Source organism: Parus major, chromosome 1 (genome assembly GCF_001522545.3).
Source record: "Parus major isolate Abel chromosome 1, Parus_major1.1, whole genome shotgun sequence".
NCBI classification, from domain to species: domain Eukaryota; kingdom Metazoa; phylum Chordata; class Aves; order Passeriformes; family Paridae; genus Parus; species Parus major.
In genome coordinates this window covers 87918858-87943154 of record NC_031768.1, presented here as the reverse complement: position 1 = coordinate 87943154, position 24297 = coordinate 87918858, and the positions used below count along the sequence as shown (strand labels likewise).

The 24297-nt window shown below is 37.9% G+C and overlaps 1 protein-coding gene across 1 annotated transcript in view; it reads right to left on the bottom strand.

The window, feature by feature from the left end:
• The window catches only part of MAN1A2 (mannosidase alpha class 1A member 2), a 132809-nt gene that overhangs the window by 97336 nt on the left and 11176 nt on the right, over positions 1–24297 (bottom strand). The window contains exon 2 of the mRNA XM_015636714.3: positions 6138–6393. Within this exon, the coding sequence (XP_015492200.1) occupies positions 6138–6393 (256 nt within the window). The remainder of the gene's footprint in view (positions 1–6137; positions 6394–24297) is intronic.

Genomic DNA, 24297 nt, shown 5'->3' with positions numbered 1-24297 from the left:
TTAGCAACAATACATGTTACTATTCATGCACTAAAAGTTGCATGAATAGTAACTATGAAAAGAGGACTTAGGCAGCATGGAAAGATCTCTGGATGATTAAGTAATTCTTCTACAAAGTTCTTTTCACAATAAGCACACAAAATAGAACTCAGGTAAAAGGACACTTACTATTTTCAGCCCAATTTCTTAAAAGAATGAGGTTTATGCCATCTTGCTCTCTGTACATCCATCATTTGACACATACATTTACAGTGGCCTTTTAATCCATTTTATAATTTCACACTTGATTTTAAAGAGCTGGAGGAATGAGATACTCTGCTTTTTGTGAGGAAAAGAAAAAATATCTGTGGCTAGATAAGGCAAACAGGCACAAATTGGTACCCTCAGTGAGACAAAGGCAGTTATAACTCAACCCTTTATTCATTCAGGGGGGCAGCACTTAGCACACCAGTAGCTCTAAAGAAGGTACAGAACACAGTGCAATTCATGCAGTCAAACAGGAAGGTAAGAGGATATTCACAGCAACAAGTGCATGATGAGCAGAGGGTGGTATAAGGGGATGTAGGTCAAAAATCCATAGGAAACCATTAGTTTTACTACTTATGAAACAGCCTGTTACTTCTCAATGGTATTAGCAACCTCTTGAGTACCATCCAGAGACCACGAGGAAAACACATTTTAATCACTTGTCTTCTTGGCAAATATCTGTAAGTACTTCTGACATTGCCTCCACTAATATTAAATAAATTAACTTCCTACCTTCCATTCAAACAGGCAATATATTACAACTCTAATTTTAAAGGAGGATAAATGGAAGTTTTGCTGATGGAAGTTCACTGGCAAAAGAACTTGTCAGAACATTCCCAGCTTCCCAGACAGACTTGTTTCCTCACTTGTGCAAAGCATCCGAATTTAACTCCTTCTACAGGTGTCATATGTCACAAATGAACTTCAAGTTGGACTAGATGACCTTTAAAGGTCCCTCCCAACCCAAACTATTCTATTATTCAATGACCTTTAACTCTGGCTCTTCTGCTTCCTGGATGTCCATTTGATAACAACTTTTGCTTAAATGTCTTTTCCAACTTTTTGGTTTGTTTTTTTTAACAGAAAGCTGTGACATGCAGGAACAGAACCAGAATTCTGCTGTGTTGAGAACAGCTTATCAGAATAAGCTGTTCCTTGCCATCCCATCTCATCAAACATAAGAGCTTTGAAACTGCACAAGCAAGAATGGTACGGCCAGCAGCTTGAGTCACTTCATAACTCTACCTTACCTCTGTGGACACCACACCTCCTTTTAGCTCAATTTTAAAAAAAGTGAATTTACAATTAGCAGTGTGCAATTACAGAATTGCAATATCACAATAAAGAAGAAGTAATATAACAGAAACTCTAGAAAACTCAGATTTCCCAATCTATTTGAAACCTACAGCATTATTATTTAGCTGTTAAGTTTACCATGTACACTTCTGTAACATTCTGGAGAAGCTCTCTTCCAGCTGACGGGCTTAGTCAACAAACATCATCCTACCTCAGAATAGCTGAGGTTGGAAGGAATCTCTGGAGGGTGTCTGATCCCACCTCCTCGCTCAAGTAGGGTAATCTGAAACAAGCTGTCCATGTCCATTCCCAGTCATTTTATGTATATTTCCAAGGAGGGAGACTCCACAATCTCTATAGACAACCAGTTCCAGTGCTTGATCACCCTCACAATAAACAATGTTTAATGATGTTTGGATGTTTCAGTTTGTGCCACTGCCTTCGTGCCTGCCATTGGGAATAACTGAGAAGAGCCTGGCTCCTTCTTCCTCACATCCTCACTCCAGGTACTTTGTAAGATTCCCTCCCTTGTCCAGCCCAGCTGCCTCATCCTTCACTCAGATGAGGGATGTTCCTTCCAGTCCACAAAGCATCTTTGTGCTCTCTCAGCGCACCCTCTCCAATATGCTCCTGTCTCTTTCTCACTGGGGAGTCCAACACTGAACAAAGGACTCCAGGCGTGGCCTCACCAGTGCTGAGTAGAGAGAAGGATCACCTGCATGGGATTAGGACCATTATTGGATGAAATACACTATTTTAACAAGTATCCTAAATGAGTGCTGGCAGTAAGATAATACTGTGACATCTTAGGATGAAATTAAAGAAAACATGAACCCTGAACAGTGTGAAAAGAATTATAAAATTTTCCTTATTTGACTGGCTAAAAGTTACCTTCCTTTGAAAACAAAACTCACTGTAGACCACAGAGCACTATGTAATGATTACATTTAAACTGAAAGGAAAAAAAAAATACTCTGAATGCCTTTAAAGAATACAATAATGGAAATTAAGTGCCAAAATTCCAAGTGCTTGAGCCATTTATAGCTAATTTAACTTAGCTGTAAGAAAAAAGGCAAAAGATAGGATTTGTTCTTAATTTCTCTGCATTAACCACAATGAAAAAACACATCTTAAAGCATTGCTGTAAAACTACACAAGTTGCACTTGTGATCTTAAAAAAAAATAAATTTCTATTTTCAGTATTTTTCTTTTACATAGTACAAAAATCCAAAATATGAATACAAAGCAAAAGTGTAGCAGCAAGAAGAATTTTCAATGTGTTTGTTCTTAAAGTACCAGTTAATTAAACACCACAGCATCTTTTAATAGCCTGAACAGCAAGATAATACGCCAGAGAAATGCTATAAAACATGTATGGTAAGCAAGTGGAAAACCTTTACTTCGCAGAGTTGTCACCATGCATCTTAAATAATCATCCAACTCATAAATGCTCCTTATTGAAATAATTAACAGCTTCTTAGAAGAATATAGACAGATTATACAATTTTGTAAATTAAACTTGAGAATACAGTGTTACACCAAATATCAGAACCAAATTACACACAAAAACAAAACCAGTAAGATGAAGATTCTGCTTCCAATTGTATTCCATGACCTTAAGAAGCCTCCCTCTCTGTGCTCAGCAAACATTCCTATTATATAAAGCTTCCAAATGTTTTCCAAAGCTCTCTTAAGAGCATTACACAAATTCTTTTCTACTTTTATATGCATTTTTTTCTAAAATCAAAATATGCCTTTCTAAAATATTAAACTACTGCCAAACTACTTCTTATACAGAGATGTTAAAAAAACAGCCTTCATCAAGTTACTATTTGGAAAGAAAATCTGGTAATATATTTTCTGCAAAAATAATAGAAAGTGGATCCTCATTTGAAAATTTTCCAGCCTTTCCCCCGAATTTGAGGACTCATATGCATTAGATACAGCCCCCATCATTCCACCCAATTCTATACACTTTTTCACCATTTGATAAGAGGTGAAATAGGCTGTATAATTTATTACACTTAATACATTTATTCTGTGAATTTGAACAGTTTAAAGCTGTTCTTTAAGAGTGAAGTTCCTCAAATATGTATCAGGACAATTCACAGTAAACCAAAGCAGGTCAAATGCTTTCTGGAGACCACCTGGAATTCTCAAGCTAGATATGCAGCCTCCAAAGAGTCAGCAGTAACTTCCCTGGGCTATTTTTCAGGCAATCATGTCAAAATTTATATAGATATATATCAGTTGTGGACCTACATTAGCAATATTGTCTCCTGGAACAGCTTTTTTTTTTTTTTCTGCTAAGTTTCTATCTACAAAGACTATTTGTATTAGTCTACACTAGTTACATAAAATAGTGAGGGAGGAACTCGGTGATGAACATATTTCACAATGCACTTCATATCTCTGAAATCACTGCAGACTTCTCTGAGGTATCTGATGCTGTCAAAAACAGGTTTCAGACAAAATATTATTCATTTGACACTATTAATATATGCTTTGTCTCAGTCACGTTGTTCCATCAATGGTTCCTCAGCATTACCATTTGTCCACTCTCCCTAGCAGACCTCCCACTCCAAGTGTTCTGTGCCTTCACACATCTAGCTGTACAAGTGACAATCTCCTGCCCTGCATGAAACAAAAATTAATAATTCTGGAGATCACCTGGCTGCTACAGTACTAACATGACTGAGTCAATGAAGGCAATTCATGTAACAAAGAATTTTCAGTCATGTTCCCGTGATCCTGGGCTGTTACAAGTGCGCACACAAGTGAAAACTGCTCAAGACAAAGGCATTATTATCCTAAGGGAAGGATTTACCCACTTAAAACATAGTGCATAAAAACCTATGGTCTAGTAATGAAAAGCTACACTTCAGAAACCATAATAGTAGTAATCAACAAGTTATGCAATAGAAAAACAGCTTGTCAGTGTGACTCACGCGTAGGCTGATCATTAAAAAAAGGAGTAAGCGTTTTACAGCACAAGGTGTGTGGCAACTGCAGCTACGGATCACCACCTGGTGATTCTTACTCACAAACTACCCTGAATTCCTTGTAATTTGCTATACCTTCAGGTTTAGATCAGCAAGACAAGAAAATTGCCATTCTATACTAACCTAGAGCTTATCTCAGTCTACATTCTGACCAAACAACCTCAGAAATACAAATACTAATTTCCACACACACCACCCCCCCCACCTCCAATTCTAGGTCTATAAGAACTTTGGTTGATTATTTCTTCCAGCTAGCTCTTCACTGTTAGCTGTGCTCAGTAATTTTGCATTGCTTGGTAAACTCGATTTTATTCTATGCATTAAATCCATATCAAAAGTATTTTGCTACAGTAATCTGTAGTAAAAATTAAGAAGCGTTGACAACCATACTGTTCACTATTCACCCAATAAAAACATTTAGAAAAGCAAAATCCTCTGTATATTCTCACTCAAAATGTTTGCAGACAAATCAGTACAGCCTTTTCAAATTCACAATTCAATGCTGTCCTTTGGGAAGCAGCCCTAACCAAGCAGGGTCAAGGAGGTCCAATATTCCAGACACAACTTCCTAGGCAAAAGTACTCCTGCACTAACAGGCACACCTTCCAGGGAAGGATTTGCCACTTCAGATATTCAGATTGTGCAGGGCTCTATATGGAGTAACTACTACAAATAGTGATACAGCTCCACACTGCATCACTTGTATATAATAAGCAGTTACCCATTACTTGGTAAGAGCGGATTCCATCTAGACATCATTCATATTCAAAGTAAAATCCCAGCTTGGGTGATCTACCCACAGAACGGCACGTAATTCAGCTACAACTCCTTCCTATGACAAGGACAGGTGCACGACTGATTTCTGTTTGGTTTTATAAGGTAACTAAACTCGGATTACAATTTAAAACTAGATTTACCAGATGTAAACACTACGTGCTATCATCCTGGACATTCTTTAGTATCAGTCTGTGCTTGTCTCCACCTGGCCTGAACCATTCCTGCTTTGCTAAACTGATTTTTTGACATAAAACTAACCTAAGTGCAGGAAAGAAAAAGAACAATATGGCTGTAGAAGGTTTCTGCCATACCAGTTAGAAGTACAAACTCAGAGAAATGTCTGGCAATAGCAATAGGAAACTGGCATTGCCAGGACATAAAGGGGCAATGAATCTCACAGCCAACCAGTAGTGGACAGGATAAGATCACCAACAGCAATTTCCATAGCAGAAGTTGCCACAAAACCAAAAGCCTAAGCAAAGATCTTAGTTTGCCTCATTTACTGTAAAATATTCAATCCACTTAAATTTACTCAATTTCTTAGGCCCATTTAAAATGTGTTTTGATAAGTATGTGATAATTTGGTGATTTTCAAATATTAGCAGCAGGTCTTCTTTTCCCTTATCTTTTTGATATTATGTTTCAACATCTAAAAATATCCTGTGACACAGTAACACATCCCATTCTTTGAAACAAAATGCACAAAGTCATGCTCTACTTTAAAGATGTTCTTGTTACTGTTCCATGTGTTAATAACAAACTCACTTTGAATCCATACCACAAAGCAGAAAAAATTCCTTAAACTATTTTTTAAGTTGTTATCCAGTGAGATATTAACACTCCAACACCAGGAAAAAGAAAAATGCAATAACGCTGATGCTCATTAGTACTTTTGCACTTTTAGTCTACTAAACAATTTGTAGACCTGTTTTTTCTTTTTTAACATATATCATAGCAACTAAATTCCATATAAATAACTGCTGTTAGACACAAGAATGGGTAGGACCACATCATCATCATCATCTTTATCTTTACCTCTTTAACTTTGTTTCTCTTCTCTCGGATATCTGGGTCTGCTGGTTCTCCACTGTGTATCCCTATCAGGTTTGGTAAAGGAACAGGAGGCAGTGGCTTGCTGTCTTTCTTTTTCAATTCTTGCACGACTTTGTTCTTTTCTGTCTGAATCTCAGCTTGAATCTCATCCCGCGATTTCTTCAATTTCTCTTTAGCCTCTTCCAGAGCCTTTTCATGATCTGCTCGGATCTTATTTCTCAGACGTTCCTCTTCTTCTCTAGAGACACAAATGCTAGTCAGCATTTCATTACTAAAAACATATTGCTTACAAACTGATGCTTCAACAGAAGCCACATCCTAAGTTGGCTTACTCCAAGCAATTCTAATGATTCAGGCAAGTTTATTGATTCATGTTAGTGCACAATCCTACACTGCTTTTGCCAGGAAGCCCAAAAGAACACCACACACATCCACAACAATATTGTGGGAAAGTTTATCATGGGAATTTTTTAGATTGTCTTAGTGCCTTTGCTTGCCCACTCAAGCATTTAGAGAGCTGTACTTCAACTACAGGATGTGTGCAGAGGCACATCTAGCAATAATTCATTGGAAATTTTTTTTCAAGAAATCAGAAGGGATCTTCTTCACAATAAATAACTTGTACACAACTTGATCAGATCTGAAGTAATCACTACAAAAAAAAAAATTAAAATATTACAGCCACTTCATTTATTAACAACCCCCACCACAGCATGTTTTCCCTTCAATTCACAACTCACTGTTTCAACCAGTACAGTCCCTAAACTATCAGTCATAAAAGCAGATTTAATTATAAAGCCATTTAGGAGCATAAGAGCTTTAACTAAAACATGATTTTGAAATTCACTGTCAACAAGACCATCATCATCTTGGTTTTAAGCAGTATCTTACAGAGTGATCTTTAACGATCAGTTAAAGTTTTAAGATTTGCACATAGAACATAGAGTGCTATTCTAAAGCTTGGTTTAAATAAGAAGTTATTCTAACAACAGACAAAAATGGCCCGTTCCAGTCCTAAAATATTTCAAGGCATTAGAAAGACACATCAGACTCTCAATATAGCACCACCTTTTCAAGCTTCTTTAAAAAACAGAGTTGCTCAATGACTAATATAAGCCAAAAAAAAAAAAAAGTTGTAGGCATTTAAAACAAGAATTACGTTAAAAAAATGCGTTGTTACACAAAGAGTACTTTATTAGCCCTTACATTTTTCCAAAGTGCTATTAGGTTTGCACTTAAAATAAATTATAGCAGCATTATTACTTTCAATATCACAGTACTAGGAATACAAAGCAACGTTTTAATAGATGCACTGATGAAAACGCTTTCAAACTGAAGTTCTTCAGCCACTTTTCTCAATATGATTCACACCACATCCATATTTCTTCCAGACAATAAGAAAACAAAGCACTGAGCTCCTCAATTTGACTGCCACATCCAAGCTCATTAATACCATCTAACAGTATTGGTGCCTCCCTCCCTTAAGTGAGAGGCAAAGAAAAAAAACTTTCAAAGCAGCAAAACAATATTCTAGAAAGAGAAAATAAGTAATACCATTTAGGGTAACTTTTACTTCTACTATGACCCACTTATATGAGAAAATAACTTCCTTGTATTCCTGCAAAAGCTACTCACACGCCGTTGTGGCAGCAATATCATGCTCAAATATCAATAGCAAAAGCAGACAAAAATTTCTACCACTTGTAAGATTTTTTGCAAGGCTAGCAGAGGGCTCTGCATAAGCTGCAACTAGAGAGAATGAGAATGAGGTCGCCAGAACAAGACATCATTCCCACAGTCATGTCCTCCCCAAGAGACAGCATGATGTAAAGGAGCCAAAGGGGTGCTTGACAGAGAATGAGAAACCTGAAATGTTACTGAACGGTTAAGAATTAAAATACTTCAGTGTGGGAATAATGTATTTTGCAGGTACATTTCTCATATTCAAAACTCAGTATCTGGAGGCAAGTGACAATCTTTACATTCTCACTAAATTCACTAATATTTTGCAGATAGACATTGAAATTCTTTTTGCAGAGGACCAACCATCCTTGAAATAACTGCATTTTTATGAGTGAAAAGGTAACAACATCTCCCAGACCTTAATAAAAAGCTGGTCATGGTATATTTACATCAACTTAATTACTTTATTGACAAATAGAAACAAGTTTGGTAAAACACATGGTTAACTTGCAAGTCCCCAAATACAATCCCCCTGTGTGAAAAAGAATTATGAAGTTTGAGTAGCTACACTGAGTCTGATTCACTGAAATGAGTCACTGCTGATATTCTTTGTGCATCTTCACAGTTTTGCACCATCAGTATCAAGTGCCAGGAAGATTTTGCTTTTACCTTTTTTTAAGTTTTTCGTTACAGGTGCTGCATGCAACAACCATAATATAAGTTCCATCACTCTACAAACTTCATCTGTTTCTAGATTCAAACTGCACAAAACAGGCATAAATTGGAAAATAAGTTTTGAACTCACATCTGTTTACACTTCAGGAATCACTGTATAAACATACAAAAGCTGTTGATTTCTAGAGCACTATAATCCAATTAGAGTCATTAAGAAAGTTTGAATGGCAGTCTCCTTTCCTTCAGTCACTCAGAAGAAAATACACAGACTCAATAGAGATGAAAAATCCCAATGCTAACTGTACAATCAGCTCAAAGCTTTCTTCCAGGAAGTGACATTTTGAGATAAACATAAGAAAACAGTAAGATGAAGATAAAGGTCAACAGGTATTTGAGGGAGTTTACAGGAGATAGTACAAGAGCTTCTTTTGCAGACATATTCTCTGTGCAATTACCAATGATGGACAACATGATCTACACGATATGTCATATTCTACATGCCAGCTGAAGACATATTTCACAAAATATATTCAAATATAAGACCCTGATAGAAGAAAAATCACACCCCTAAATAATGATGATGGTGGAGTCACCATCCCTGGATGTGTTTAAAAAAAGACTGGATGTGGCACTCAGTGCCATGGTTCAGTTGAGGTGTTAGGGCTGGGTTGGACTTGATGATCTTGGAGGTCTCTTCCAACTGAATGATTCTGTTATCACAATACCATGTTTCTTCTGACTTCTTAAGCAACAAGAATTAAGTGAAAATACACAATAAAGTTTAGAGAATGAGAAGACTGATTATGTGTAAGCAACTGACCCTGCTCAAGTCACCAACAAGCTCCCTGGCCAGCAGAGGAAAGAGTAAGCAACAATTTAATACATGCAGAGAGCACTATATTAAAATACTCATAATTAGATATCTCAGAAAGATCAATTTAAAAATATAAGATTGGATAGAATCCCAGCATAAACACGTATATCAAAACCTGTCAAACTGTTTCCGTATCCCACCCCCGCTTCCAAGCAACATAAGCAAACTCTTGAAATTTAAAGTATTTTGAGTAAATCTCATCTAACAGAAAGCTACTTTCCTGTAGTCATCCTAAAAGCTTATTCAAAAGTCTCAAGAGAGGTTCAAGTACCGTGAAACTACAGCAGTAGCTACTTTAAAACAAGCAATGTTATTAAAATAACCTGTGATTAGACTGTTTTTGCCAAGAAGAACCATAAATAGATCTAATAATTAGAATCTGAAACTAGAAACAGGTGCAAATTTTTAAACAATCACTGCAATGAGCTATTCCAGCTGCCTATGTAGGAACACTGTACACTCTCAGAGTGTCCAAGAGCTGCCTAAATATCATTCAGAGAAGTCCACAAATTATAACACTTGACATCCAAATCACCAACTGGAACTTAATGCGCTTTAATTACGCACATAGTAGCAAGTCTTCTGAACAGCTACCAAGCCTCACTTGTCAAGACAATGACTTTTAACCAAAGTCTCTCCTATCTGCTGTGACACAACAGGCTCTTTAGAAGGCAAACCACAAAATAACACTGTAAAAATTTGTTCAAATTTCTTTGTGAGATTCCAAATTAAAAAAACAGAAATAAAAATTAGAATAAAGAAAAAGCAAACGGGCTACCAGAAACTTTCTTGCTACTAAAAAGTAGGCCCCTGGCTTACTATACCAAAAGGACACAGAGTTTATTATCATTTGGATTTTCAGCAGATGGATAGAGGACTGTTAGAGGACATAAATATTTGTGTAAGCCTATCGTTCAGAAGTAACCTTCTGTGTGGAAATTGTGAACTTTTACCCTTTGGTCAAGCTTGATTTTCAACTACAGGCTACTTTCAGAGATGGTAAAACAAAAAAAAAAAAAAAAAAAAAGGGGGCACTAATTAAAAAAGTTTGAGAATCAGTGCCTAAAACACATTTCCCACGTTTAACTGCAAGACTTTACTCCAGTCTTTCAGCAGACACGGTTTTATAATATCCCCACCCATCACAACCCCATTACATTCTCTCAGTATAGGTGAACATATACACATATATAGGTGAGTATAATACACTCATGGCATATAAGAGGCATGGAGATACATATACTGCCCCTCACATGATTGGAGTCTGAAGGAGGAAGAACTGGAAGAACAGAGCAGTTGTGCTGGGTTTTGTTTTTGATGGATCACCCTTCCTATAAGGATGGCACTACTCTCTACTGTCTAGCATGTACAGAAAAAGAGGCTTGATTATTTTTTTCTAATGCTTGGTTTTCATCATGATCATCCTAAAAAAGTTACCACTTTCTCCCAATTTTCTGCGCTGCTCTGAGAAATCAGAAGTACGCTCATGAAGGAGTTCCAGAGCTGTATGTGTCTGTGACAGCTGAAGAAGGAAGCTCCACCGTTCACAGGGAGGCTGTTACTTAGCAAGAGTTTTCTCTCTCAAGGCAAGTTAGGGTTGTATTTATTTCACTGAATGTTTTTTCTTCAGGTAATGAACTTAGTCAGAGATCACGGGTTAGAAAGGAATATTTTTACTGGAAAATTAATGAATCCTTACAGGCATGAAGGTAATTTCAGTGTATCAAAAACATTGTTGAAGTATTGCTATAAAGATTTTCCAAATAGGCTTTAAGAAGAAACTTATGCCTGCTTTCAACAGAATGTTTTATCCCCAGATCATCTATGTGACAGTGTCCAAAGCACTGTTTCTAAATATATTTTCACCTTTTTTTAAAATAACCTTGCAGATGGACACAGCCTAAAACTCTAGCACAGGCAGAGTAGACAGATGATAACTTAGTAGAAAATATTTTTGTTATTTAAAAAAATTACAACCAAACTGTCCTTTGTTGATGTTCTAAACTACTTTAGAACATTATTTAGAACTTTAAGAACATTATGCTTTTAGTTATCTGCAGGGCATCCTCCTACCTGCTCATTGTGTTACAAAAAACAGCAGTACCTATATGTGCTATATACACACACTACACAGTTACTTGTGCATGTATGTGGTGGCCTGGGAACAAAATGCTGAAATGCAGAATATTCCCCATTTCAGCCCTTCTTCCCCAAGGGAGTTAGTAACAGTTCATTATGACATCAGAAAAGAACATATCTAATACACTTTGAAAAATCATTGTTAAACAACTTTTCCATACACAAAAAAAACCTGTGGAAAGGAATCTGGGAATCCTGGTCAATGGTAAGTTGAATATAAGTCAGCAGTGCCCTGGCAGCCAGGAAAGCCAACATTGTCCTGGGAGGCATCAGGCACAGCATGACCAGCAGGGCAAGGGAAGGGATTGTCCTGCTCTGCAGTGGTGCAGCCACACCTCGAGGTGCTACAATATAAGAAAGACACTGAACTATTAGACAGCTATTAGTCCAAAGAAGAGCCATCCCCTGATGGTGAATGGGCTGGAGAGGAAGCCATTTGAGGACTGGCTGAGGTCACTTGGTCTGTTCAGCCTGAAGGAGAGTGAGGGAGGACCTCACTGGAGTCTGAAACGTCCCCACGAGAGGAAGAGGAGGGGCAGGCACTGATCTCTTCTTTGTGGTGACCTGTGACAGGACCCAAGGAAATTCCCTGAAGTTGTGCCAGGGGAGGTTTAGCTTGGACATTAGAAGGTTCTTCACCCAGAGGGTGGTTGGGCACTGAGACTCCCCAGGGCAGTGGTCACAGCACCAAGCGTGACAGAACTCAAGACAACACTCAGGCACACAGTGTGACTCTTGGGGTTGTCCCCTCAGTACTAGGAATGACTTGATGATCCTTGTGGGTCCTTTCCAACTCAAGATACTCTACAATTCTGTGATTTATTGCTCAGAAAATTACCCCAAAAATCAGATTCCTTGAGTGGTTTCTTTCAGACAAAGATGACAGTAGAATTTATTTCTAGCAAGTGGTTAGAGGTTTGCATATAACATGAGCACTGTTCCTCAAACAGAAGGAAGATGAGACAGAATCCTTATTCAACTCCCATCCCTCTCCATCTAGTTTTAGCTTTTTTTCCCCTTGCTGTGACACTTCCTCTTGACCTCCATCTTCCTACCTTCCTTTACTATTATTTGTATCAACTTAGGCTTCACTAGCTTCCTTGCTTGGTCTTCAACAAGGGCATGGCCACCACTCTGGATGCCATTCCTCCTCACTGTAATCATTCAACTTATTTGGACAATGCTAGGGAGAAGAGAGAATTCACTGACACAAGTATTCTCCTTGAATAATAAATACTCCCGCAAAGTCTATGCAGACCTTCTCCAAATAAAATTTCCTTCCACTCCTCTGCAATAAATGATGCCACTAATTGATCATCTTTGCAGCCAAATCTCAGACCAAGAATCTGGGCTTTCAGCCATCTTCATCATTGCCCTCAAGACTTCTCATCTCCACGATAAAAGTTCATAGATCCTGTTTCAGATCTGGTCTTGTTTAAACCAAAACCTTAGCCGCTGACATTTCTTTGTAGATAGCTGTGTCACCTTCAAGGCAAATAAACTGTAACTTAATTTTTAATTTTCCTTCCATACCTTTTGTTTAGCAATGGAAACTTCTCCAGATTGCCAGTATCTGGGCATTCTTCCCCCACTTTCTAGAACCTAGCTACACCTAATTTATCTGCTTAGTTTTCAAGTATTTTAAATTCAGTCTTTCTTAACCCATACCATTAAAAGCCTTCAGAACTTGGTCATGCTCCTTTCATCCAGCAGTTCTACCAGGAAGACATGCCACTTAACTACTAACATCCTTAGACTGTCTTTCTGTATTTTTCCCCTGCAACTCTAATTCATTATGTCTACTTCCATAAGCCCAGTATGTTAAATTCACAGATTTTGATGCTGGTCATTAGAGGCCACTTCTGTTTGTTACTCCTTTACTGTCTCTACCTAATTGTTTTCCTTTGTCTTGTAATTTAGGTATGGGCCTTGGAAACAGCTCTAGAATGAGGACAAGCAAAATCCTGGGGGAAATATATTTAGAGAGAATTTCAAAAACAGACTGAATGGGCACACAGAACTTGCAGAAGCAAGTGCAGAGTTGAAGCACATCCCTTATTCATGATGTCCTCTACAAAATGAAAAGACACTGAGTATTCCTTGGCATCTCGTATAGTATTTGGGAACATAGCCAGGACCTTCATGAACCTTCATACACTAATAATTTATTAATAAAGAATGGTAACATAAAAGACAACTCATAGGGTTTCTTTACAACCATAATAAAAAGAACAAAACATACCTTCCAGTCAGGAACAAAACAGTACAGCTAACAGTATCAAATGTGGAATAGGTAGAGCCTTTGAAGGAAGAAGAAAAAAAAAAAATAGATATGCAGGTAAAGGATTATACTTTGGGAATTATTTGCTTCCTATGTTATAAATATTTACATGAACAGAATTGGTAAAACTTATTTTGAGAATCCGTCAAGTGGTGTGACCATTAGCAAAGGTGTTTGGTCCTCACCTCTGTCTCCAGCAGCTATGTAATACCAAAAACCAACTTAAAAAAGGACAAGGGTGCCAAGCTCAGGAAGAACTGCCATAGCTGGTACAGTCAGCTCAAGCTTTGCTAGGGAAGAAAAGTAATTGTTTTCTACAAACACTCCTACACTTGCACTTACACGAGCAGCCAGGCGTTTGTCAATGCTAAGAAGGGTCACTAGACACTGTGTAAACATTTTAAGCTTACATGAAATTTCTTTGTTTTGTAGTTACAGTATCAGCTGAAACAGATTTTCAGAAGAACCAGATCAACTATTTCAGGAAAAAAATATAATACTTTTTAAGACTACAACAGAAATGAATGCAACTTTCACTAGTGGTGAGCAAACAGAATTACATGTTTTCAACTAGATATAAGCAAACTCATTCAGTTTTTAGTGTCTTAATGTCATTCAGGTACAAAACCACTTCAATGGAAAAAGCAATAGTTGCACAAAGTACAACAATGTAGAGTTTTCAATCACTACAACTCTATCAAACACATCTCTTTTGCATCTCTTCTGCTCCTCGAGAGTAAAAAAGAATACAACTAAAAAAGAATACGTTTGCCTCAAGGCACTAACACAATCAAAAATAGGCATTATTTCAGATTTTTTGATGATTAAAGGAACTTGAGTTAACATCTGCAGCTAATTACTTCTACACAGTATATTAAGCCTCTGCAGAACATGGTCTTAAATCTGTCAAAGTACTTACAATGCTAATATAGAGGGGGGGAAAGATATATTTTAGGAATCAATCCTATGCCTAAAAAAGGACTCTGAGAAGTCTACTAAAAGTTCTGGAAATTTAGGATCTCCCCCGTTTCCTCAAGAAAACTGAATGAGAAGAATGGTGGTACCTTGTCCTGTGTAAAACTATTTTAAATAGCTTCCTGTATCCTAGCACCATACTGACTGAAGCATCTGATCTTCCTTTCCAGCTAGTACCCAAATGAGACAGACTTTATTTTTTTTAAAGTAATAAAGATGAAAGAACTTTGCAAGAAATGGGAGTGAAAAATTCCTATAGACTACAGGAGTAAGAAAAAGAAAAATAAAGCAGTAGTGAAGAAAGAATTAGGTAGGATCAAAAATTCTCCATTTGGAAATGTAAGGTTTATTTTGAAGTGGATTTCAATACACCAAAAACCAGCAGGATTATTTTAATTTAGGATTAATTTTAGAAGCCCATTACAATTAACAATGTCAAGCCACAGTATTTTCTACTACAAATCACTCTAAGTCACTGGAAACACTGCTGTTATACAAATTTAAACATGTATATAGCAATGTATTTGCACTCTACTCACTACAGTCAAGTCCAAGACAGCATGGACCAACATCTTGCATACTGTATTATTTATTGACACAATGAACAGTTTGATGAAGGCAGAATAATACACAGCTGGTCCTGTGACACTGAGGAAGTAATGAACTGAGTTCTCCTGCAAGACCAATGCATCATCTCTGCTTCTTATTAAAGAAGGAATTTTTATAAATAAGTACATTTACATATAGGACAAGGCTGTCCCACTGATGTTGATGGCACAGATACTGAAGCATATGCTCAAGCAGAGTTAAAAGGAATCAGAGTACTCCCACATACAGCACTAAGCCCTTAAATATTATTTCTAGTCTACTACTATTGCCCAAAACTAAGTTCCCAATAGGAAAAAAAAACCAAGTATTTAAACCCATCAACACAAGCCATCAAGGAAAATAAAAGTGGTTTGGCATACATCACAAAAGTTGCTACAGAGTCTGAAGCATTGCTCTATTTTCCATATCACTCAAAACTCATCTTTTGCAGAGGTCATCACGCTACAATCTTCACAGGCATTACTATTTTTTCTTTATTCTATATAAAACTGAGTATTTGTAAACTCAAGTTTTTCACTACGATAAAAAAAAAGCTGCTTTGATAGAAGTTTTTCTGGGAGAAAGTTGCTAACTTAGCTATCAAACATTAAACATAAATTAGCTAGACTTAGGCAATTTTAGATTTAAAAAAATAGATTCAAACACCTAAAACCCAAGAATATCACTGGTTTCTGCTACACCTTAATTTTCACCCTTTCAAGCACATGCAAGCCCACAAGTTACATGTGCAACTACTGCTCAATACAATGTTTTAATATTCTTTGGACTGAAGTTTTTGATTTTTCAGAAACATAATTCTTAAATATTTTTTTACCTAAGGAAAATGAATCATGGGTTCCATTTTGTACACTACCAGAAACTGTTTCAGTGTATGCTCTACAGAAGCTTGAATTACATGTTCAGCACTACAGTACTGACTTGCTACTCCTTCACCCTCTGTACCTCCCACATTGCCTAAGAGTTGTGCCAAGACAAGATGCTGGGTTCAAAATCTCAGATTTGTACAGGACTTTTGGGAGGATATGGGGACAAACCCAAGAACAAAGTGACAACAAAAGAACTGCAATCGTACATGTGCGTAATACACAGTATCTTGCTCTCCTTTTCTGCTATTCCTTGACTCCAGAACTATAAACGCCTCCTTTTACACGTGATACTACCAGAGGAAAAGAAAAAGTTTCTGGAGGCATAGCAGAAAATCTTCAGGAGTAATGGAAAGGACCCAAATAATGCCCTTCAGAAACAGAAATTCTGAGTAGGAGCTTTAGCCAGTTGAAAAAATTTATTTTGGTCTTGCCTATGCACATCTTAAAGCAAAGGAATTTTTAACACATCTATTGATGTGCATGTGCCCTTGCAGGTTGTTCAGCCCAGTAAGAGAATGGTATTTGTTTGCCTAATAAGATATGAAGAGTTTACAAACATTTCACCTGACATGCAGAAATAGCAATATATGAGAATCTTTAAGCAAAAGAGAAACTGGATTTTGCCTGAGTTTGAAAACTGTATTTAGTTTCAAATAACAACCAGAAAAAGTTAGACACCAACTGTGAGCAGCAATATATTACGGACTTACAGAAGTATCAAATAAGCAACCTTAAGAACAAAACCTGTTCAAGACAATAGAAAATAGGCTGACAAAAGACATTTGTCATATAGAATTGTGGTTGGGCATAAGGGTGTACTTTCTGTGAAAATTAAGAAGCCACAATCACTAAAAATTATGACAATCATTTTAATATTCTTGAGCTTCAAAATGGAAATCCTGGAGCTTTTCATCATTAAGAGAATCCACCATTTGAGCTAGTAGCAGGAGGCTGTCATCCTCTATCTGTGTAAACGAGAGAGGAGGAGAAAATACCTTGACAGGGGGTTTCACACGTATCAGCTCACAGCAAAAAAATAAGACGCTCCAGTTACAGTTGCACATTATATTTAAGCTGATTAATACCTAGCTACTGACAAGTGAAATGTCCCAACAGCAATAAGGCAAGGACCTTCTGGAAACTGAGGACTATTGGATAAAAACATGGTGAGATAAATGATAATTGGACAGTGGAAACACCTAGAGCACAGATCACTACTGCATGCACAAGCCTCGGCAGGCTAAGCTTTGGGAAGCTCTTCTCTGACAAACTCAGAGGGGACCCATCTGCAGACCCAGCTTCCAGCTGGACAAGTGACAACACTGCCTTCACTGCATACCTGAGATTGAGAAGTTAACCTGTGTGGTAAGGAGATATCCCTGGGTAAGAGTCACACACCATCAGTATGGGTCCCCACTGCTGATCATCAGCCAGATAAAGCCCAGAACACAGCTTCCCTGGCATTGTCACAGCCAGTCACACATGGCTGCAAAACTAGCACTTCTGTAGAAATAAGTCAACTGGCACATAAGGATGCTTGGGTGTCCATACATGCTGCTGATTCAGTAGGTTAAAGACTGATTGTGTATGACTGCAGCATTATTGGAATGATCAACTGTAACAGCTGAAATACTGGTATACGGATAAAGGATGTTATAACCCTATATTCCTTATATTGGTCACCATCTTTGTGCAAATCATTCTTTTTTCAGGGTTTTAGTGGCCCTGTAAAAGCAAGCTCACTTACTCCTTATGCTGGTACTCAGGAGACTGGGCAACAAGCCATTCAGCCAGTGGTGAGCTGAGCCAGCTGAAAAATTATGGATCATTTCAGGCCAAATCAGGTCTCCTAACTGGCTGACTGCCCAAACACTGATGTTGGGGCTAGAATATAGTCGAGATTAAATGTCTGGGGACACAGCAGAACAGGAAATGAGCTTCAAAGTGTTTCAGACCTGCATGTTCAGGGGTGTTAAACTAAAGCCCAAGGTTATTAGTCTCTGGTATCCCACTCAGCCAGTGTCTGACTCTTCTTACACCTGAGACAACAATAAATTTTTTCTACTTAGGAAGAAAGGAAAGGAAACCAGAAAGCACTATTTTGGAGTTATCCTATCCTCATCTATTTTGCTGCAAGTGCAACTTCCATCTCCAGCTTTGAAAGAAATAAACTGCTGCGCCTCACCACCACCACCAAGGTCTTCTGCTAGCCCTGGCTCAATCTCACCCCTCCCCTCCAGGTTCCCATTCCTCATCAGGTACTTCCTTCCCTTTTCCCACCCCTATACCGGGAAAATGAGAACTATATTAACTGAAGGAATAGCCTCATCCTTATGTCTGTGTTCAAAAGGGGTATCACAGTAAATAAGATAGATCCCTCCTTTGACACTGAGTCTCCTTGGTAGACTGATCTCCAGCAGTAAGCACCAAAACTCTCACCAACAGAAGAAAAACAGCTGGAGAAAGTTAGCAATTTAAAGCAATAGTGATGATATTAGTATGGTCTTAGTCTGAATTCTTAATTGTTCAAATACCAAATAAGTTGACAGCAAAAAAATGCATAAAGTGAGAATGGCCGTTACAAAGTAAAAGTAGCAAGTGGCATATAATGCAGACTCAGAGATGGCAAACTTTCAGGTAAGCAGATGGTACCAGGCTTCTCTGCATGGGAAACCCTCTGGCAGGTCCTACAGAGCTCTAAGGAAGTGACTACCCTCACACAGATGTTCTGTCAACTCAAGCTACCACATTTCCATAATGCTATTTTAATCGCCCAGTCAAAGCTGCCTTGCACATCCCAGAAGCAACACTGCTTTAAATATCTGATTGGAGGCTCAGACACATTGCTCACACTTATCTTCCTCCTGTACCAATAATTGTTACTGTATGTCTATATGGTAAATTGACACCTGTCTATCAATGTGTTAAAACTCAGAATAATCCTCAACATGCATGGTGCCGTAAGCCCTGCACTGAAATGTTGTATGGCAGAGCTTGAAGAGAAAGAGAAGGACTATCCTGGGATCTCCCACAGGAACGTGAGACAAGCTCTTCGTTATGGGGAATCAATGCTACTAGGGGTGTGCAGCTCTGTCCAACTGCACAGGCCTAGAACAATTTCTCCTGACTTGTTCCTCTTGCCACCAGGACACCACTATGCTCAACCCTGCTGGCTCACACAGCATCAGTGCTATTCATTCACCTCGCTGTGACACAGCAGCAGCACTGGATTTGTCTGAAAGACACAGATCCTTGCAGTGCAAGACTGGCAGGATCATTCCCATCTTTCTACATGGCAGCAATTTAAAATGTAGTCCTGCTCTGCAGAAACTGGATCAATTACAGGGCCGTAACAGTAACAAAATAAAAAAAAATTTAGCTTGAACTGAGTCTCCCAATATCAATAGTTTCCAGAAGGCACTATGTGACATGTCATGAGAAAAGCTCTGACAGGACAGGATCTGAAGGCAATGTTCTGCTGTTAAACACAGTTGTCCTTGTTTCGGGGGGAAATATATACACACGCACATACATACATACCATGTAGCACATATGCTGTGATTCAAAAAGTTTTTCATATAAAATGATATAGACTGCAGTGTAGATATACATAACAGTAATGCTGCATTAATTACAACAGAAATCTAAGTTCTTCTCCCATTCAGCACCACTGGGAGTAGTCAGAAGAGAAGAACACCAAAGCTTTATACCTCTCCACTTAGCTAATCAGCCAAAACAGTAACTAAAGACAGAGCAACAAAATACCTGGAAATCATGACGTACAGTCTAATCTGCACTGCTTCCACAGAGCAAAACTCTATCTCATTACTCCCAAAGTTCTTTAATCCTGTCAGTAAAGCAGAAGATAAGAGACAACTATATGACAAATTATTTAGCCTTCCAGGTGCTTTTAATAAGTTTCCACATGACAATAATCCCCACTGCTAATAAAATACACAATTTTGATTCAGGAGACAGATAAATGGATGTTGGGTTTTTTTTCCTTTTCAAAAAGGCCAGAAGAGTAACACTAGATTAGTAACTCCCCATCCAAAAAAAAATAACAATGCAAGGCTCAGACTTCTCAGTACATCTATGAATATGGAAAGCAAGTATTTGCATGTCACATTAGAACACAGTCCTCATCACAGAAAGGTTGAGGAGGAAAGGGGTTTCTGGACTTCTCATCTGATCCAACCCCACTGCTCAAGCAGGGTCACCTAGAGCTGGTTGCCCAGGATCATGTCCAGATAGCTTCTGAATATCTTCAAGACTATAGATATCATTGCCACAAATTATGCAGGAGTTTGCTCATTTGCTCCACTCCATGAGTAAACTGCACAAAATATGAATGATAAGCTTCACTCTGCAAAATGTACCTTCCCAACTGAGTAAACAAAGTACACAACACTGTTGACAGCCATCTCAGTTAGCAAAATCCAGGATGTAGTCTAAGGAATCATTGACCATAAACAAGGTAAAGATATCAGCATCATGACAGTAAACCTAACAGAATGCAAAAAGTATGAGGGGAAAAAACTGTGATGTGTAAACTACTCTTAACACATTACAAATAATTCAGCCAAAGATGACTTGGCATTCTTTGGGAGCTCTTGAGAAAATCTTTGTTCAAGTATATCTGCAATCAAAATATTGTCAGGACACAAGAAGTGAAACAAAATACAGTAAATGAGCAACCTTTCAGTAGTATGTACATTTAGAACCACCATGTGTGCTTTGCACAAGCCTATCATAATATTAACAGATTAAGCTAATGCAATGAAACACTGCTATCAGTGCTATTTCCAGTATCAGTGAAATACTTTAATACTAACATGATTTGCAAGCTACAGGCTTTAGATGTATGCAGCAGCAGATGAGCTGGACACAAGCTACTCCTGACATGACCAAAACAGAAAACATATAGAAGTACCAAAACATTAACCTAAAACAATGGGAGAGCTGGGGATATAAAATGTCTCAGCACTTTGCTCTTTGAGTTGTCTTCATCAATAGAATCTCAGGTTTTTCACAGAACTTTAGAAACAGTACACAGCACACAGTGTAGTCTTCCTCTTTCCATCTGCAGAACAAAATAACATATGCATCCAGCATGTAAAGTCTAATTTCTTCCTTCTCTACCACTACTACATACAACTTCCTGAATTCCCAACAACAAAATGCAGCTCATGGATAGTCATAGTCACGTGTTTGATTCCTTAAAGGTTAAATTAAAATTTGTTTCATTACTTAAAATTATTATGGCAATGTTCTTACTTCTTTTATGAAAAAGAGTTCATTTCACTAACAAATATATCCACACTATAACAGCACGTAATTAAGAAAGAGATGACTCAAGCAGGATAACACTGTCGATTTGACTAATAAAAGTTTTGGAAATGGAAAAAGACTCACAACCCTTTCCTTCACTTCACTGGCTGTAGGCAAGTAAGTCATGTTTATTTTGAGTTCAGATCTAATAGTTCCAAATACACTGGTCCAGAGTAAATAAGCATGCAGTCCCAAGATCCCCAAACGAAGAATTCTACTCTTTTACAACCCAAAAGTCCAGTGTGAGCTTGGACTGAGCTCCACCAAAAATAAACTGATACCTTGTAAGAGGATTCTCTCACTGCTGTAAGCCACAAAAGGCAAGAAAAAGAGTGTAATTGATGAGATATTAACTTAATCATGAGAAAAATATTGACTCAGAGGCATAAAAGCTGAGAAGAAAGTGGAGTTGGAATATGTTGTCTCAGCAAGATCAAGAATCAACCCACTCCAAGATCAAAGGAGGCTGGTATTTTCCTACCTTATACCTTCCAGGCCAGCAGGGACTCCTTGAGCTGGTAAGCACATTAATCCACAGTAAATTGCCTAACTGGCTAGGCTCTCTGCATGAGCCAGTAAATAATTGCTGTGTATCTCCTGCTTGAAGAACTTCTGTGCGTCGTAGATGATGCCAAACACTCACCCATGGCAATTTTAAAGACATATTCTATTTCTCAAGACTAATGGTGTGGCAAAAGGTCATATTCTTTTTCTTCTCCAATGTCCTGCATGGAAGATAATATTAGCTGGAAGTTCTTTCCAACCCTAAAGTAAAGATACCACAAAATTAAGCTTGCAGACTAGGAAGTGGAAGATTTATTCCCTCCCCTATAAATATTGTATCACCATCAGTCATTACCATTTTGGATTCCAGAAATAAGATATGGGGCAAAATAAATAACACGAAACATGGTATTTAAGATGGCTGTCAAAGTCTAATATAACTTCCTTTCTTGAGCATTACTTTAGTTTTATGGAAGCCTTTACTCATTCCTTCTTCCCAGAGGTGGATGTTCAGTCATTATCAACAAGTTAAAAGAAGAGGCAGTATTACCCATCCATCACCCTAACACATTTCAGGACCACACCTAACCTTTGTGGGAAAAAGGCCAGGGCAAAAGCTGTGATGTGAAAAAACAGCATGGTTTTCGTGGTTTAGGGCAAATCTAGGGAGGAAATCCCCAAAGGGGTCTCACTAGAAAGCAAATTCAAGTGGCTCCTCCCCCAGTCAGTTTGGGAGACAAAAATCTCCTTTGAGAAAAGTGGAAAAAACCCTGTTTATTTAACAAGCAAAGTACTCAAGAACATGGAGAAATGGATAATATTAAACAATGGAACCTCTCGTAGCTCTGAGAAGACAGCAAATTCAGAGAGAGGGGGTCCTTCTCGTGGGGTGTAGCTCAGTTTGCTGGAAAACACCATGTCCTGGGTCCCAGTGGGCCACAGGTGTGAGCTCCTAGTGTTTTTCTGGGTTTTCAGTCCAGAGCAGGGCTGATCAGTTCCAAGGAAAAGAAAACCCACAGTCTGGGGAACTCCTCAGCTTGCAGAAAAACTAACTAAAAGCAAAGGAGAGCTCTCTCTCCCGCTGTCCATGCTGTAGACAATACCACCTGTGAGAGAGAAAGCTGAAACTGTTATCCCTATGTTTTTGAATACAGCCGCCTCAGACATTGCACCACTCCTCCTTCTCCCCCCTCTTCACTCTCAGATCTAGTTTTAAAGGTGCAAAGCTTATTTCTGGGCTAAACAGATGAATGGGGATACAATTCAGCTTCATAAAGTCATCCCAGGATGTTGGTATAAAGGAATACAAGAAAAAATTCTGGGTTACACTTCAATCCAACTCTTCCTATCCTCTCCTCCCTTCCCAGCTTTTCTTCCATCTCTAGAGAGCATAGAAGATGATGCTGCTGTTTTAATAGTTCTGGACTATAGAGCCACTGCATAGCCTTTGCTGCATCACTGCCCTGTTTTATTTCAACTGTTGAGCACTGAACTGAAGCAGTAGGGTCAAATTGCTAAAAATAAGTGAGCAGCTCTATAAAAAAGAAAGGTAGAGCAGAAATTGAAAATAAAATACAAAACCAAAAACCATCTGCCACAAATGTGTTTTGAATGGTTTGATGTAAATATAAGAGTTTCTAAATCTCAAAAGACATTCTATTTTAAGCATTACTGAATACACTTTAAAGCTGGAAAGAGCAAGGTTATGATGGAGTTTAAGGCCATTTTTTCAAGATAGCTTGGAAGAACTCTACTTACGGTTTGTACAGGTTCCAGGATTTTTTCTTAAAAGAATTCAGCTACAGAAAAATGAATTTGTTAAGTATCATATTTAAGGAGTACTTAATTTTTTTTATGCTTCAATGAATTTTCTAGTTACTAAAATGCTAGACAATATTACACAGCTTGCTTTTCTTTCTAAAAAAATGCCACACTGATCCATGAAGTTTCAAAATAAATTTGCTAGAGAACCAAAGAACAGCAAGTAATTAACAATTGACTCAAAAGTTACACACACTGCTTTGGAGTTTGGGCTAGTTGCTAGTCGATTTACTTGTTACTGTACAAAAGAAAGTTCCATGGATGTTTCCTTGGATTTTTTTTTTCCCTTTTAAACTCAAAAGGTACTTTTAAGGGTTTTTTAAGTTTTCCCAGGATCACCATCCCAACCAAATTCTAGATTGAAAATTTTTTTACAAAATTAAG